Source organism: Sinocyclocheilus anshuiensis, unplaced genomic scaffold (genome assembly GCF_001515605.1).
Source record: "Sinocyclocheilus anshuiensis isolate Anshui unplaced genomic scaffold, SAMN03320099.WGS_v1.1 scaffold510, whole genome shotgun sequence".
NCBI lineage: Eukaryota > Metazoa > Chordata > Actinopteri > Cypriniformes > Cyprinidae > Sinocyclocheilus > Sinocyclocheilus anshuiensis.
Genome location: NW_015542360.1, coordinates 987,483 through 1,004,201, shown reverse-complemented (window position 1 = coordinate 1,004,201; position 16,719 = coordinate 987,483). Strand labels below are relative to the sequence as shown.

Below are 16,719 nucleotides of genomic sequence, written 5' to 3'. Positions count from 1 at the left end.
TTACTCCTTCGGAGCAAGACCAAGAGTTGAACTTACTCTGTCCCGTCAGGGCGCTGAAAGGCTATGTTGAGCGTTCCGCCCCGTTCAGGTGGTCGGATCAGCTATTCGTATGCTTCGGTGGCCGCACCAAGGGTTGTCCGGTTACGAAGCAGAGACTTCCCAAATGGATAATTGATGCTATTATGCTCCGCTGCTGAGCCATTGGTTCATTTTTTATTCACTGCACGAACCAATGACCATACAGTTATACTGCATTATTGAAAGGCTTCAGTCATTGGAGAAAAAGGAGTTTTCCCCAAGCGTCTTAAACAGATGCAGTACTCGTTCCGTATCTCAGGGAACCGAGGTTACGTTAGTAACCGAGTACGTTTTCAGATGTTAAGTGTTTATTTTTATTGTGTTGCAAGTTAGCATTGGCTACTGTGTACATTGTGTACATTACACAAAGATGGTTTATATACTCTACAATGTATTAATGCCTATTTTACGATTTATATTTGTTATATTTGTTGTGTAGCAAGTTAGCATTGGTTAGGCTATTAGCTAATATGTCACATAAGGATGGTTATACTAAACAACAATGCTGTAGTGTCTGTTTTTGGATGTTGTGTTTATTTTTGTTGTGTTGCAATTTAGAATTGGTTAGCCTAGCAGCTGTGTACATCACATAAAATTACTTTGTATACTAAATGACACTATAATACCATTTTGGATGTTAAGTGTTTACTTTTATTATAGTAAAAGTTAGGGCTGGACAATAATTCAATATCAGTATGTATCGCAATATAATTTTTTTCAATAACGGTTTTTCCAAAAGGCTTTGACTTCGTTGATGGCGTTTGAGGCGTTTGACTTTCAAAATCAAAACGCAGCACGGGTGTTTTATATGAATGTATCTCTGAACTTCAGAAAATTCAGAAAAGTTTCGATGACAGTTTCATCCTGCTGACAGATAATGAATTTGCATTTTCAATAATAAGCCCGTCTCCAGCAACATGTTTTTGTTGTTGCTCACCCTTTTTTCTGATTTCTGCAGCAACTCAGAGCACTTTTCATATTCTTTATCCTGGGTGAAGCACATTTGTCTCAATCTATAAGAATAATCAGCCTACACTACCAGTAAAAAGTTTTTTAACAGTAAGATTTGTATTTTTAATTTTTTTAAAGAATTATCTTCTGCTCACCAAGCCTGCATTTATTTGATCCAAAGTACAGCAAAAACAGTAACATTTTGAATTTTTTTTACTATTTAAAATAACTGCTTTCTATTTGAAATTATAAAATGTTATTTAGCGCTGCAATTTTATTTTATTTATAATACTTTTATTTAGCAAGGATGATTTAAATTGATCAAAAAGATTATAATGTTAAAAAAAAATTATATTTCAGATAAATGCTGTTCTTCTGAACTTGCTATTCATCAAAGAAATCGGAAAAAATTCTACTCCTTTGTTTTCAACATAATAATACATGTTTTTGAGCAGCAAATCCGAATATTAGAATGATTTCTGAAGGATCATGTGGCTGGAGTAATGATGCTAAAAATTGAGCTTTGAAATCACAGGAATAAATCACATTTTAAAATATTTTAAAATAGAAAACAGTTATTTTTAATAGTAAACATATTTCAAAATGTTACTGTTTTTGCTGTATTTTGGATCAAATAAATGCAGGCTTGGTGAGCAGAAGAGAATTATTTAAAAAACATTAAAAATCTTACTGTTCAAAAACTTTTGACTGGTGTATGTCAGCCTATAGTTTGATATAAGGTAAACATTAATTTATTTGTGCTGTTTTTTTTTTTCTTAAATATTGTATAGTTTTATAGGAGGTTTCATAGACTTGGAAAATTCATTTTTCAGAAGTTTGTATGCACATACATCTGTTGTGGGTGTTCTTGGCAGTTTTTATAAGGCTTTTTTTTTAATAGTGTTCATATCGATATCGGAATTATATCGTATCGATTGAAATTAAGAAATATATCGTGATATAAATTTTGGCGATATCGTTCAGCCCTAGTAAAAGTGTAGTAACCATATTTCTTTTGGCGTATTGATTACCATTTGTATAACCACAGTTTTACTACAAATACCATGGTTAAACTATGGTTAATGAAGCAAAACCATGGTTAATTTGTGGGTACCATGGCTTAACTATAGTAACCATGGTTTTTTGGTTTAATTTTCATAAGGGAATCCTATCTGCTCATAGCCATGCAAATATTTACCACGGTATATTCAGTGTGTTTTTTTCTGATAGATGTTTTCACTATTTTTAAGGTATTTCTCAGGTGTTTGTAGACAAATATGATGTGTTCTGCATGATTTGCTCTTTTACAGACATCTTGGCGACCTAAATATTAACCGGACAGCATTTTTAATTTGTTTTACAGCATTAGGGCCATCACAATGCCATTTCTGATGCCATTAATAGTCTTCCATATTCAAGACACATATTGTTTATGTCGTTCCATCTTTTAGTGGGATTAACTCATGAAAAGCTCTTTTAATAGCTATTGAATTATTCACTAAATGCAGACCTCTGGCGGCAGTCACATGTTTTTTGTGGAAACTGCAGAGGGAGCCTTCTAACAAGCATTAAATATTAAACCGTGATCTTTGAAAATAAATAACAAATGGTACAGTGTAATCAGAAATAGGTAAATGAACATGACAAATCCTGAAAGACGCTCTGTCCCTGTTTGATTGTTGACTGTATGTTTTTTTTAGTCCAAATCGACCTTTACTCAGATACCGTATTTCATTATGAAACTTCATTGTACTTATAAAAGCGGTTATAGCTATTGAAATGAATGCATGATCTCCTTCAAATAGTGTAAGAACTATAATTCAACTCGTCAGGCAACGAATAAGGATCATGGTATATACAAATAAATGTATGCAACATGCAAAATCACATTTGCCATCTAAACCATTGTCTATTCCAAATAAATCACGGATGCTTGAATTGTTTCCCGGAGCAGCGATGTAACCGGTTCCATGGTAACACCGGGAACAGTTTGTTTCTAGACCAGACGTGGATATCAATTTGGGATTGTGAGAAGCCCCATCAGATGTCTGTGTACAGCAGCAAAACAAGCCAGACAGGATCATGTTGCACAAATACAGAAGGATTCAGAAAAACTACTGTGCTTTGTTCCGGGCATTTCAGCTGGTCTGCCTGTCTGACCATTATAATCCCATCCTTATATAATGAAATGGCCAGCGGATGGCTTATTTTCCAGTTTGGGGGACTGAATAAACTGCATTTGTATGTGGACTAAGGAGTGGGTTTATTTTAATAATGTGCTTTTTACAAAAATATATCTTCAGAGAAATCTCTATTTACACACATGCTCAATTTTGCTTCTTAAAGTAATCAGCAAGGCTCTCAGGCGCATGAGCTTTCTCATCAACATGGATTCGATAATTCCCTGTGATGCTCTGTCCAGGTTACCATGGCAATTCAGAATATCTCTGCTTTTAAAACCGCACATGTCCGTTTTTGCTATTCTGGAATGCATTCATTGAAAATAAATCCTATTATTTCCACTGCGCTGCTCAACCCATCTGCACTGTATAGAGAGGCACCATGGTACCATATACTGTGCTACGGAATCATTATTAGATATAACCTAAATAAAGAAAAAAAAGTATAAATTATGTTATCAGCATAATAATTTGAGTGAAATTTCAATTAAAACTTTTTAAAATGTCTGTATTTTGTTTTTACAACCCTACAGTGGTGGCTGATTCTAAGTTATCACAGTGTGTCTGGAGTAATAACAACACTATAGTAACTATATTTTGATAGAAAATGCAGTTACCAGGGAAGAAAACAATGTGGCCCAATAAAAAACAAGCAAAAAACACATTTTGTTCTACTGAACCCAGCGGCAAAAGCATGGGCTACAGATGACCTGAATATGATAGTAGCTTTGTCTTTATCTTTGGCTTATCCCTGAACAACAGCGTGAATTCCAGTATCCAGTGAATTTATAACTGAACCAAATCTCACCATTTGAAAAATAAATGTATGGAGAACATAAAGAGCTCACTGCTATGGAAAGCCAACAATTATTCATCTCTGTTCTGTTGAATTTAGTGATGTGTTTTAATTGTGTAGTGTTCCCCAATGGTATATTTTGTAATATTGTACTTGCTTTGTATTATATAATGTAATATATTACTTAATATGGAAGGTCACCTTGTAAGCCATTTGTAGGTGGATTTCCTCAACAACAACAAAAAAGTTTAAATATTGTGTCTCTGAGGCGTATGGAAGCTTGTTTCCACCACAGAATAAAAAAAAATAATAATAAAAAGATAACTGTGACTTTTTATTTCACAATTCTGACTTTTTTCTCGCAATTGTGAGTTTTTATCTCGCAATTCTGACTTTGTAACGCGCAATTGCAAGTCAGAATTGTGAGATATAAACTCGCAATTGTAAGAAAATAGTCAGTGATTTTCCCCCTCAGAATTGGACTATATAATTTTAAACTACAAGTTTATATTGCACAATTCTGAGCAAAGAAGTCAGAATCGCAAGACAAAACATCAGAATTATGGGATATAAACTCAAAATTGCAAAATCTAAACTTGCAAATGTGAGAAAAAAGGTCAGAATTGTGAGTGTGTAATTATGCCTTTATTTTTAGCAGTTGCGGGTTTATATCACACAATTGTGAGAGAAACGTCAGAATTGCAAGAAAAAAGTCAGAATTGAGAGTTTATATCTTTACTTCTCGCAATTTCGAGTTTATGACCCATGATTCTGACTTTATAACTCGCAATTGCGAGTGTATATCTCGCATTTCTGAATTGCAAAATGTTAACACAATTGCGAGAAAAAAGTCGGAATTGTGAGGTAAAAAGTCGCAGTTACCTTTTAAATTTTTTATTCAGTGGAGGAAACGGGCTTCCATAGTGGCGCTATAAACACATTGCTCTGTTTTTTTGAGTAGTATGACCAGCCTGACTCAACCAATAGCATGAGTTGGGGGCGGGGCTTTCTGACCAGTGGCAGACAGGGGGAGTGTGTGAATTCTGTTCAGGAGGGTAGTTGTGCAGAAATGACTTCGCTTTTAACATCAAATTGTTTTGTGGTTTTATTTACAATGAATTGTCTCTGAATGTTTTCATTAAGCATCTAACTCGTTTTTCTCTTCTCTTTTTTCTTTTCTCAGTGGTCTGTGGTTTCCGCGGATCAGTGTCACATGGTCTGACTCTAGAGCTTGGAGAAACGGTTCAGATCCTGGAGAAATGTGAAGGTAAGTCATTCTCCAGAAGTATAGTGAAACTTTTAAGCTGATGTCTTTGGAAGCATACTTTTTTAAATGGGCCTTGATGGAAAATCTTGTGAATACTATGAAAGGCACTTTTTTGTAATATAATATGTTTCTCCAGTTTATTGAAAATGTAAGTTACTAATAACTTAAAACCACTTTTTTGTCCCAAACTATCTTGTCCTACAGAATGGCAGCTCAATTTATGTAAAAAAAAAAAAAAAATCAACTCTGTTACCATTTATTCTTTTTCAAATTATGTTTTAAAAAGTATAATTTTCATATTTTTTGAAACAACTTATTTAATTAGCATGTTTGTTTCTAAAAAACAAAACAATGGAGTCAGGGTCGAACCATTAAACTGTATTGCCATGTTGACAAAAATAATAAAATGCACAAATACTTCATTTGACCTCCTATGGTGGATAGAAAACATTTTCCAAAGGTTAGGCATGACCATTGAAATAAACTTTCAAGCCCTTTTGCGTAACCTCTTCATGGAAAGTGCCAAGAGATATATCAACATTTGCCACCCACTCTTAGTTCGGTACGTCTTGTATACTATAAGACATATTCTCCTGTTTTTTGCTCAGTATGTAACTTGTGCTGCCGGCAGTCTTTAGGAACCAGAATAATTCTGAATACTTAACTGTAACCAAGAGACTTTCAACACAGATTTCCAGGGCGCATCTAGGGTCATCATGTAACTGTATTCCAGCCTACAGAGCAGTAATGCATGTTTGATTAGCATACAGTGGGTATGGAAAGTATTCAGACCCCCCCATGTGATATTTCAGTTTTTCTTTTTTAATAAATCTGCAAAAATGTCAACAATTCTGTGTTTTTCTGTCAATATGGGGTGCTGTGTGTACATTAATGAGGAAAAAAAATTAACAAATTATTTTAGCAAATGGCTGCAATATAACAAAGAGTGAAAAATTTAAGGGGGTCTGAATACTTTCCGTACCCACTGTATATTCATAATCAGGTAGACTTTAAGAGAACTAAAGCTTCTTCAAAGTTAGAGGTTTTATACGTTTGTTTTTATTTCATGACTTTTTGCACAACAACACTATTAGCTAGCTTTAGCTTACTGTTACCTTAGTTCTGCAGATGAAGTTGATGGGATTGTTGTGTGCCCATTTCAGGACAAGGGCTTGATTCATATGGGCGTATCATCGATTGCTTTGATGAAAGCTGTACATCGGCACCCTGGCCTGAATGTGCTGGCTCGCTCAGATTACGGGACTGACCATGTGATATTAGCCGTGGCACATCGGTCCTCCAGTATTGATTGAGAGTTCATTCACTTTTTCCATGAGTAATCTTCCTTTATCAGGAATACTGTGAGAAGAATTAGATGAAGCAAGATCTTCTAGACGTTGATGGTCCCCCTAGGCTTCAAACATTTTGCAAGTCACCTTTTGTATGATTCATTTATTCTCAAATCAGTTTACTTTGAGACTAGCTTTATCTCCCATTGGAAATGTTATTGCTTCGGGGTTGCTTTTTTAATAGCTCAAGAGACTTTTCTCAGTTAAGTTCTGAGGCATAAAATAGAAACAAAGGAAACTATTTTTGACATACTGTAATTTCTATTTGCAAACTTTGGTTTCTTGACAGATCTAAGTCAGTCCCAAAAGCTATTCTTCACCATAACTAAAATTATGCATTTTAAATTCGAATATAATTCGACTTTTGATAATATTTAAGTACAAAATTCGAATTTAGTTTTTCAGCCATTTTAACAGCCTTAGTCAGCTGGACTCACTCTCCTCACTGGATAAATGAAATCTGATCTGTGATGCGACTGTCGTTCAGCACGCTGCATTGAGCAGCCGCGTTCAGTTTTTAATTGTAGTGTCTGTTCTTTTACTGAACTAAATGATTTTTATTTCTATAAAAAATCAAAATGATGGTGGGAGTCGGTGCCGCATTGGGCAAGTGACGTAACCGGTGTTGCGGCTTAACACCGGTATCACCGTCAGCACCGTCTATCGTGGCAATAGATAGATAGATAGATAGATAGATAGATAGATAGATAGATAGATAGATAGACAGACAGACAGAAAGATAAATACATTTACTGATAGACAGATACAGTAGTTAGTACGTATGTAGTCAGACTGGTAGACAGACATGTAGATAATAGATAGTCTGACAGACAGACAGACAGCAGTTGTCTAGTGTTAATCCCACAAGGGTGTGGCACTCTAAAGAGCAAAACCTCTTGAGATAGACATGTCACCACCACAGCTGTGAGCATGAACAATCTGACAGCTCAACACGTCCCTGCAGTCTACACCTGTTGAGAGACACAGACAGAGATGACACATTTCATCAGGTGTTTGTTTGTTGGCAGCTGTGTGTTGATGCTGAGTTTCCTCGTGTCCACATGGAAGCCTCACGCCAGCAAACATGAGCCGTCTGCTAATCTATCACAGCTAATGCCTACAGTCGGCCTCTAGCACAAACACTGTTTGTATACAGCACTGACAACTTTTTGTGGTTGTTTTGGTATGGATTCTTCTCTAGAGGAGACCTCAACATCTGGTTTGCTAGGTACTGTGCATCAGCTTGTAGCAAGCTAACGGCAAAATCATTTCCACATTGCTAATATGCTATAAATGTATTGACACTCATGTGGACCCAATGCCAATTTGTGTCACACAACCTGATACAAGACCAATGTACCACGTCCAAATGTTGTTCATTAGCTAATAGCATGGTTCGTTGTGGTGCTAAATGGAAAGTGACAATGGAAACGGCTAACGTTGACTGACGTGTCCAGCTCATTCCTCACATAAACCAAATAGCTAATTGCAAAGTGCACCTCCTCCATTTTCAAGATGCACCTGGGGAGAATACTAACTAAGATAGACTGCCATGATTAATACGGCAGAGTCTGGGTTGCGTTTGAGACAGATGGCCACAGGTGTGAGTGACGTTAGCAGCCAAGCTTATGAATATTTTCCACGGTTGTCACAGCAGATTGTTTACAAATGGCTACATGAATGATTGCATCACACACCAACAATTTCACTTCCTGTTTTCCACAGATTCTCTACCAAGTCCAAATGTCCCACCATTACATAGTTAGTCAGGCTTGATAAGGCCTGCATATTAAATTGTGTAATATTGAAGAGTGTTTTTACATCTCTGAAATAGTATGCTAATATTGCTAAGTGGCTAGTAAAATAAGTAATGAGTAGTATAGACAAAGCAATGTGCTAACATCCCACAGTGTACCTTAGCAATGACTTAGAAACACCCTGACAACCATCCTGAACACCCTAGTATCTGCATAGCAACATGGTAACATCACTCAAGACACCTAAGCAACGGCATAGCAACACCCTAGCAACCACCAATAACAACTATTGGCATAGCAACATGGTAACATCATTCAAGACACCTGAGCAACTGCATAGCAACACCCTGGCAACCATCCAGATCACCATAATATCTGCATAGCAACATGGTGACATCACTCACCTTAACAAACTGCATGGCAACATCTTAGCAACTATCCAGAACACCTTAGTAGCCTATTGGCATAGCAACAGGCTAGCATCATTCAAGACACCTTAGCAACTGCATAGCAACACACTGACAACCATCCAGAGCATCTTAGTATCAACATAACAATATGGTAACATCACTCAAGACACCTTAACAAACAGCATAGTGTTTCAGTTACAATAGCAACACCCTAGCAATCACCAATAACAACTATTAGCATAGCAGAATGCTAACATCGCTCAAGACACCTTAGCAACTGCATAGCAACACCCTGGCAACTACCTACAACACATATTGGCATTGCAACATGCTAACATCACTCAAGCCACCTTAGCAACTGCATGATGGCAACACCATGGCAACCACCCATAACATATATTGGTATAGCAACATGTTTACATCACTCAAAAGACACCTTACCAACTGCATAGCAACACCCTGTCAACTATCTATAACTCCTATTGGCTTAGCAACATGCTAACATCACTCAATGCACCTTAACAACTGCATAACAACACCCTGGCAACTACTAAGAACAACTATTGGCATAGCAACATGCTAACATCACACAAGATACCTTAGCAAGTGCATAGCAACACACTGGCAACTACCCAGAACACCTATTGGCATAGCAACATGCTAACATCACACAAGATACCTTAGCAAGTGCATAGCAACACACTGGCAACTACCCAGAACACCTATTGGCATAGCAACATGCTAACATCCCTAAAGACACCTCAGCAACTGCATGGCAACCACCCGTAACATCTATTGGCATAGCAACATGTTTTCATCACTCAAGACACCTTAGCAACTGAATAGCAACACCCTGGCAACTACTCAGAACACCTATTGGCATAGCAACATGCTAACATTACTCAAGACACCTTAGCAACTGCATAGCAACACTCTGGCAACCATCCAGAGCAGCAGCTTTGTGGCATCATTTTTTGTGGCATTTTTCTTCAGAAAGGGATTGATATTAGTCAGGGTTGCTGTTGCTGCTGATTTTATTGATTTTTTTTTTGCCATAATAGGTCTTTGCTAATAGCTAATGATTTAGCTTCAGGGGAGGTACCGGTTATTTATGCTCTAATTAAGTGAGAAATACTCAAGCAGAGAAAAGCCAGGGAATAATTTGGTAGATGATGTGGCCAAGGCAAATTTCTTTTCCCAGACAAATAGTGTGAGAAAAAAGACAGAAAGTGGAGAAGTACATATATAGATGTATTTGCTGTATTTGGTGAAGCCTTTTTCATGAAAATTATTTGGTATACACTTTATTCATACTCGTCACATAATGTTATATTACAGTGTATTTGTTACCTGCAGTATTTGTTGTATCACCTACAACATTTTTAATGTTTTTACCCCCAGTCTACCTCAGCAGCGACTGTATAAAAAATATCTTGTTTCCATGTTTAATTCACTAACTGAATCATTAACTTTTATTTTAATATCAAAATCTTCAGACCTCATGATTGTACTACTTTTTGCTATAAGATGATTTACACAATGAAGAAGTGCAGAAATGAAATGTTTCAAACAGGTTTCCTGAACACACCCTAAATTCATGCCATTGGTTGATCTCTTGTTGCTATGTTGATTAAACAAGCAAGGCAATGTTTTGAATTTGCCACAGTTTATACTGTTCTGGGAAATCAACCAATGGATGAAAGTATTTTACCACATCAAAAATGTCTGCTCTTCATCTTTATCATTAAAAAGTTAGTTTGAAAGTGTTATAAAAAGCCTTGCTGAGCAAGCAGTGTAGAATAAAGAAGTGTTATTACTCCAGGCGACTATTTAGTCATGATTTAATGTGTCATTATGTAGCCCTTTATGCGGCTAGAGTTGCTAACAGCTGGCTTTCTTACTGTAATAATAAGGTGACATACTGTGCAGAGACTTGAATGTTTTGAGCTTGTTTATTATGGACTGAAGGCTTATTATGATGTTGGTGGGGTTCTGCAGCAGTGTGGTGAATCTGCTGGGAGGCAGAATATTTCTGAGATGTTCTGGACATCAGCCAGTGAAATTGATGGCCCAGACCTTAGTGTACTATAAGTTCCAGTCTTTATGTTCCACCTCATCTAAAAAATATGGCCTTCAACACGGCATAGTTGCTGTGAAAATGCGATTCGATGCATTAGGGATGCAGTGAAGCACTTTTTCAGAGTCAAAAAGTCAAGTGTATGTGTGCATCCAGCATACAGTTCAGTATGTTGACAAAAAGAACTGATATTTGGATATGTATTTCATGGGTGAATATTACAGATGTATAAAGCTACATGGGCCAGGACACCCACTTGAGTAAGATGCCCCCAAATACACTTTCAATTTACCTTTTGATCATAGGGAGCGCTACACATTTATTGAGTGCCTGTCATATTTCATCTGAACAGTTCTTTTTTGTCTGAGATTATTTATTTATTTTTGGTCACTGCATACTGGTGCTATGGAAGCCCGTTTCTGCCACTGAATAAAAAAATAAATAAAAAAAAGGTAATTGCAACTTTTTATCTCACAATTTTGAAGTTTTTTTTTTTTTTTCGCAATTGCGAGTTTACATCTTGCAATTCTGACTTTTTCTCGGAATTGTGAGATATAAACTCGCAATTGCAAGTTATAAAGTCAGAATTGCAAGATATAAACTCGTAATTGCGAATTATAAAGTCCAGTTCTGAGAGGGAAACAGTTTATTGTTATTAAATTGTGAGTTTAAATCTCACAATTCTGACGTAATAACTTGAAATTGCGAATTTATATCACGCAATTCTGAGAAAAAAAAGTCACGATTTCCAGTTTATATATCACAATTCTGGCTTTATAACTCACAATTGCAAGTTTATAGCCTGCAATACTGACTTTAAATCAAGCAATTCTGGATTTATAACTCGCAATTGTGAGTTTATATCTCACAATTCTTAGAAAAAAGACAGAATTGCCAGATGTAAACTCGCAATTGCGAGAAAAAAAAGTTAGAATTGTGAGATAAAAAGTTGCAATTAGCTTTATAATTTTTTTTTTAATTCAGTGGTGGAAATGGGCTTCCATTTAGTGCATACTTGTTACGTTACGTCACGTTATTTTTTTATTTTTAATGTCAGTCTGATTTGTGGCTATTTCATTTATTATTATTATTATTATTCGATTTTCAATGTTTCTCAATTAACATTTGTATTTTGTCTATTACAGGATGGTACCGAGGATTTTCCACCAAGAAACCCACAATCAAGGTAAACTGATTCATTTTTCATACTCAGTAATATGGATTTTACGGTTCATCTGGTGTGCAGTTTGTTTCCTTGTTGATCTACAGTGACCCTGTTTGAATGTCAAGTAAACAACAAAGATCTACTGTTGAACTGTGGTTTTCCACTTGTAGGTCATGACCCGTGCCTGTTTTGATACAGCCACAGGAAGCAGGGAAAAATTCTGCTAAATGCAAATGATAAAATGCAACCATGTCTTTCACTTAAAAAAAAATTATAATTATTATTATTACTGATTACTTTGTAATAAATTGACATCTCTATATAATTTCACTGAATGAGGCACATCGACTGCCAGACAAAAATTAAACCCTTACCTTGCAATAGTTCTCTTGTTTACAGAGAAAGTGTTTTTTTTCCCTGTGCTACAAAATGAAATCAATACATGCATTTTACAATAACTGGCCTTTGACTGGTTGGAAATATGTAGCAGTGATCTTTCTAAATTTTAGCAGCTAGGGACTCTCTCTACAGTGCTCACTCAAAGGCTGCGTGGGCTATTGTTTCTACTGTTGTTAGGTAATGCTGCCTTTTTAAAATACTCCAAAATATACCTAATGTAAAATTGGTTGTGAATACCATTTCATGAAAAAAATATCAGAACGAATAGACAATAAAGGATCTAAGCGACAACAAAGGATACAAACCTTATCTCTGAATAAGGTTCCAGTTGCCAGATTTTACGAATAAATTGCAATTTTGAGTTGAACTGAATATCACTAAATGTTATCTCTAATATAAAATTCTATTTGGATAAATATGAAGATTTTGCCTGTCAACTTGAATCTTAAATACATTTGTGCTTAAAAAGTTCATAAAACCATTCTCATGTAAATTCTCACATTATACAGAACCAACACATTTCTTTACAGAACAAACTTCTGTGTAATTTGTTAGTACTTAGACTATTTGTTTATAGAACAAATTTAATAAAACAAAGTTAATTTTCTGTAAAATGTTAATTAAGCCATTTGCGTAAACTTACACATTCATTTAGATAATTAATTTCTGTGTAAATTGTTCGTAAAAACCATTGTACATAAATCGTTGCATCATTCAAGAAACAAATCCTATAAAACCACTCTTGCTTCAATTGATGCACCACACAGTGCCGACAAATTTTCTGCGTAAATTTCTGTGCAAATTAATTGCAAAAGTATACATTTACACATCATGCAGTGCTCAGAGCTTAAAGTTCTCTGGCACCGTGCCGGATCTCCGGCGTGCGGCGTTTGGCTGCGGGAAAAAAAAAAGATAGTCATCCTACATTTAAAAACACTTGTTGATATCACGTTCGAGTTCATGAGTTCGCCTACCAATGTATGAGAGGAACACAGCTTTCACTCTCAACCAAACTAACATTACTAGCCAATCAGAAGTTTTTGCTCTTATAAACACGAGACGCGCATAATAGTATCCAATTGCAGAGTCGCAGCTGATGAATGGAAAGAAGCCTGGGTCTCGAGCGCGACACATTGAAAAAGCTGCGAGGCGCAATGGTCAAAGATTTCCATCTAGCATAATCTATATTTACATAGAAAAGCTATTAAAAAAGCAGCGGAGCTTTGTAAACAGCTCAGAGTAATCACATCATCTCCATAAGAGCGATATGATTGCCAGAACAAATTCACCGGGATTTTTGAAAAGGTCCTGTTCACACATGATCTCTTAACGGTAATTTACCAGTAAAATCTGTATGTGTGAAGGGGCTAAACTCTTCCTCTACATATGCGGTGAGTTTGGGTTGCTTAACATTCATCTGGGAAAACTCACTTGATTTGTAACGTAAATCATTTAAACCTATGCCAACACAGGAGAAAACATCAACATATTTCTAAATATGCGATTTATTGTACATCGCGATTTCAAAATAAAAGTGTCTGACTTTGCATGTGGCCAAATATTAAAATTAAATGGATTTAATCGTTGAATCACATGAAACCTCACCAGGCAGTTGGCTCCCTCTGCAGGTATTTGTTATAAATATAGGCATATTACATTGTGTATTTAACAGTGTTGTTCAATAAAACCATGTACTTGGTTTAGATACTTTATTTTAGGACAATTCGTATTGCCTCATCGTATAAATATAGTCATATTAAAGCCGGTTTTTCCACTTAGTTCTATTTGTATTACTAAAAAATATCAGATTACTTGTCAAAATAATCAGTAGATTACTTGATTAGCGAAATAATCATTAATTAAGCACTAGATTAGTTAAAATATTTCAAAATACAACTGCATTGGTTTACTTTTTGTGATTAAAAGACAAATATTTTGTCATTTGAAAATTTCTTAAATGTATTTAACAGTGTTGTTCAATAAAACCATTTACTTGGTTTTGATACTTTATTTGAGGCCAATTATTATTGCCTCATCGTTACTTTATATATAAATATAGTCATATTAAAGCCTGCTTTGCCACTTAGTTCTATTTGTATTACTAAAAAACATCAGATTACTCACTTGTCAAAATAATCAGTAGATTACTTGATTAGCAAAATAATCATTAGTTAAGCACTAGATTAGTTAAAACATTGTGATAAAGCTCATAATTTTCCAAGTGTATAATATAGCTTTCATTCTTCAGGTCAAACATATATTAATGAAAAAAATCCGTTTGAATAAGGAAAGCGATAACTAGTATCCTTTCAAATGTTACATTTGCCATTGCGTTCTTTGCATGACATTGCACTTTATTTGTACCATTTTGTTTTATTACTTTATTTATTAGCATTTGAAAGATAATAACAACATTGATTGATAAGTGAGATCTGATTTTAGTCCTTGAAAACCAAAAAAGTAGTGCAAGTCCTTGAAAGTCCTGGAATTTTATTTTGCAGTATCTGTATGAACCCTGTTTAAGTTACCAGTTCTTGGACCATTTTAATGTTTTTGCTGTTGTTAATTGAACTGCACTGTAGTTTTCTGTAGTAAACTGTCTTTGTATATTTCCTATTTTATATTAATTTCCTAGTATTTAATTTACCATTATTTCTTTTGAACAAAACAATTTCAGAAATGTCATGTTTTAGATTGTAGGTCATCTTGCACCATCAAGGACAAATCAAACCAGCAAAACTTGATATCAAAAGCATAAGTTTGCACCATATTGTAGTGAGTAAACATTCTTCGTATTGCTGTTTAAATAGCCCACCATAATCTATAGTCTGAGCCCGTGAAGGGCTAATGGCAATGGCAGATACGTTACTAGTTAGTTTCAAGATTTTCTTTTGCTAATGGCAATGGCAGATACGTTACTTTCAAGGTTCAAGGAAAATCATTTTCTTTTTTTGTTTGCCAAATAACCCTGTGTATGTGTCCACCCCCACAACCCCCAACCCCCGGAAAAAAAGTTCAAGCTCAGGATTTTTTTTTTGCTTTAACCCCTGAGTGCTGACAAAGTCTTCTACAGAACAAATGTCTGTGCGAATTTTTCGCAAAACCTTTTCTTATGTAAATTGCTACATTATGCAGCGCAAACATATTTGTTTACGAAACTAATTTCTGAGTAAATTTTCATAAAACCATTTTTGCATATGTTGTCGCATCATGCATCACTGACACATTTGTGAAATGTTCACAGAACATACAGTGTTACTTTTTTACTTTATTTGACAATAAATGTCAAATCATTTTGCCTGTAGATGTGAATCTTATTCATTCCATGAATAAGAAGGTTCTACAGCAGAATCATATTTATTCAGTGTGTTCTTGACTCCACTGTGCTGGGTTTAGTGTTATCTGAGGACATGTTTTGAAATATACTTAAACACTTCACTTAACAGTGACGTCTATTTAAAAGTGGCAGTGAGTAGCTAATTTCCACATCATAGACAAGATTGTGCTTGTTATTCAGCTTTTCCTGACCTCAAAAGCCAGGTTGAGGCAAGGACAGGGCGTACCGCAAATATTCCTCCCAAAAGACAGATTTTCTCAGGATGAGAGGAGGAGGATGGAGCTTTAAAGAGACTTAGATCTTGTCCGCCGCAGCTGTTTTCTTCAGGGGCGCAAACGTACAAGCAGGTATTACTGCGGGCGCCATGTTGAGCTTATTTGTTGCTGAAAATGGTCTATACTGCGGCAAAATGTCTTACACTTCACTAGAATGTACTGGGAATCACCACATAAGACATCAGAACTGTATTAAGAAAAGGTTCAGTTGTTGTAATACATTTTTTTACAGTATAAAGTGAGTGTCAGTCTCAAGTCTTATTACTGGATCGCGCTATTCAAATATATGTCACATCCAGCCATATGTTGACAAATCCATATCCAGTAGCTGACATTTCCCAACAATTTTCTTTTATGCGAGTAAAGTTCACCGTACAGAGGACAGCTGAAAAGTTTTATGCATACGGTGACCTTTACAGAACTATGGCTAAACTACGAAGAAGCCCTCATCCAAACCATCAAAGATAAAAAGCTTTGGGCAAAATGTTCTAGAAATCATATGTACGAATGAACAGGAGCATTGTTTTGATGTGAACGCTCTGAATTCGTGTTTTCAATATAACAGTCACCTGGCAGATACAATGAGGTTAGTTTAGTAAGAAAATAAATAAATAAATAAATAAATGTAGTGCAGTAATTTGATTTGACATGCTATTGTTTAAATAATTATGAATATTG

At 35.5% G+C, this 16,719-nt stretch overlaps 1 protein-coding gene across 1 annotated transcript in view; it reads left to right on the top strand.

Annotated features, from left to right (window-relative positions):
• Positions 1-16,719, top strand: part of dock3 (dedicator of cytokinesis 3) — a 258,400-nt gene that overhangs the window by 68,545 nt on the left and 173,136 nt on the right. The window contains exons 2-3 of the mRNA XM_016490711.1: positions 5,189-5,272; positions 12,011-12,051. Coding sequence (XP_016346197.1) covers positions 5,189-5,272; positions 12,011-12,051 — 125 coding nt within the window. The remainder of the gene's footprint in view (positions 1-5,188; positions 5,273-12,010; positions 12,052-16,719) is intronic.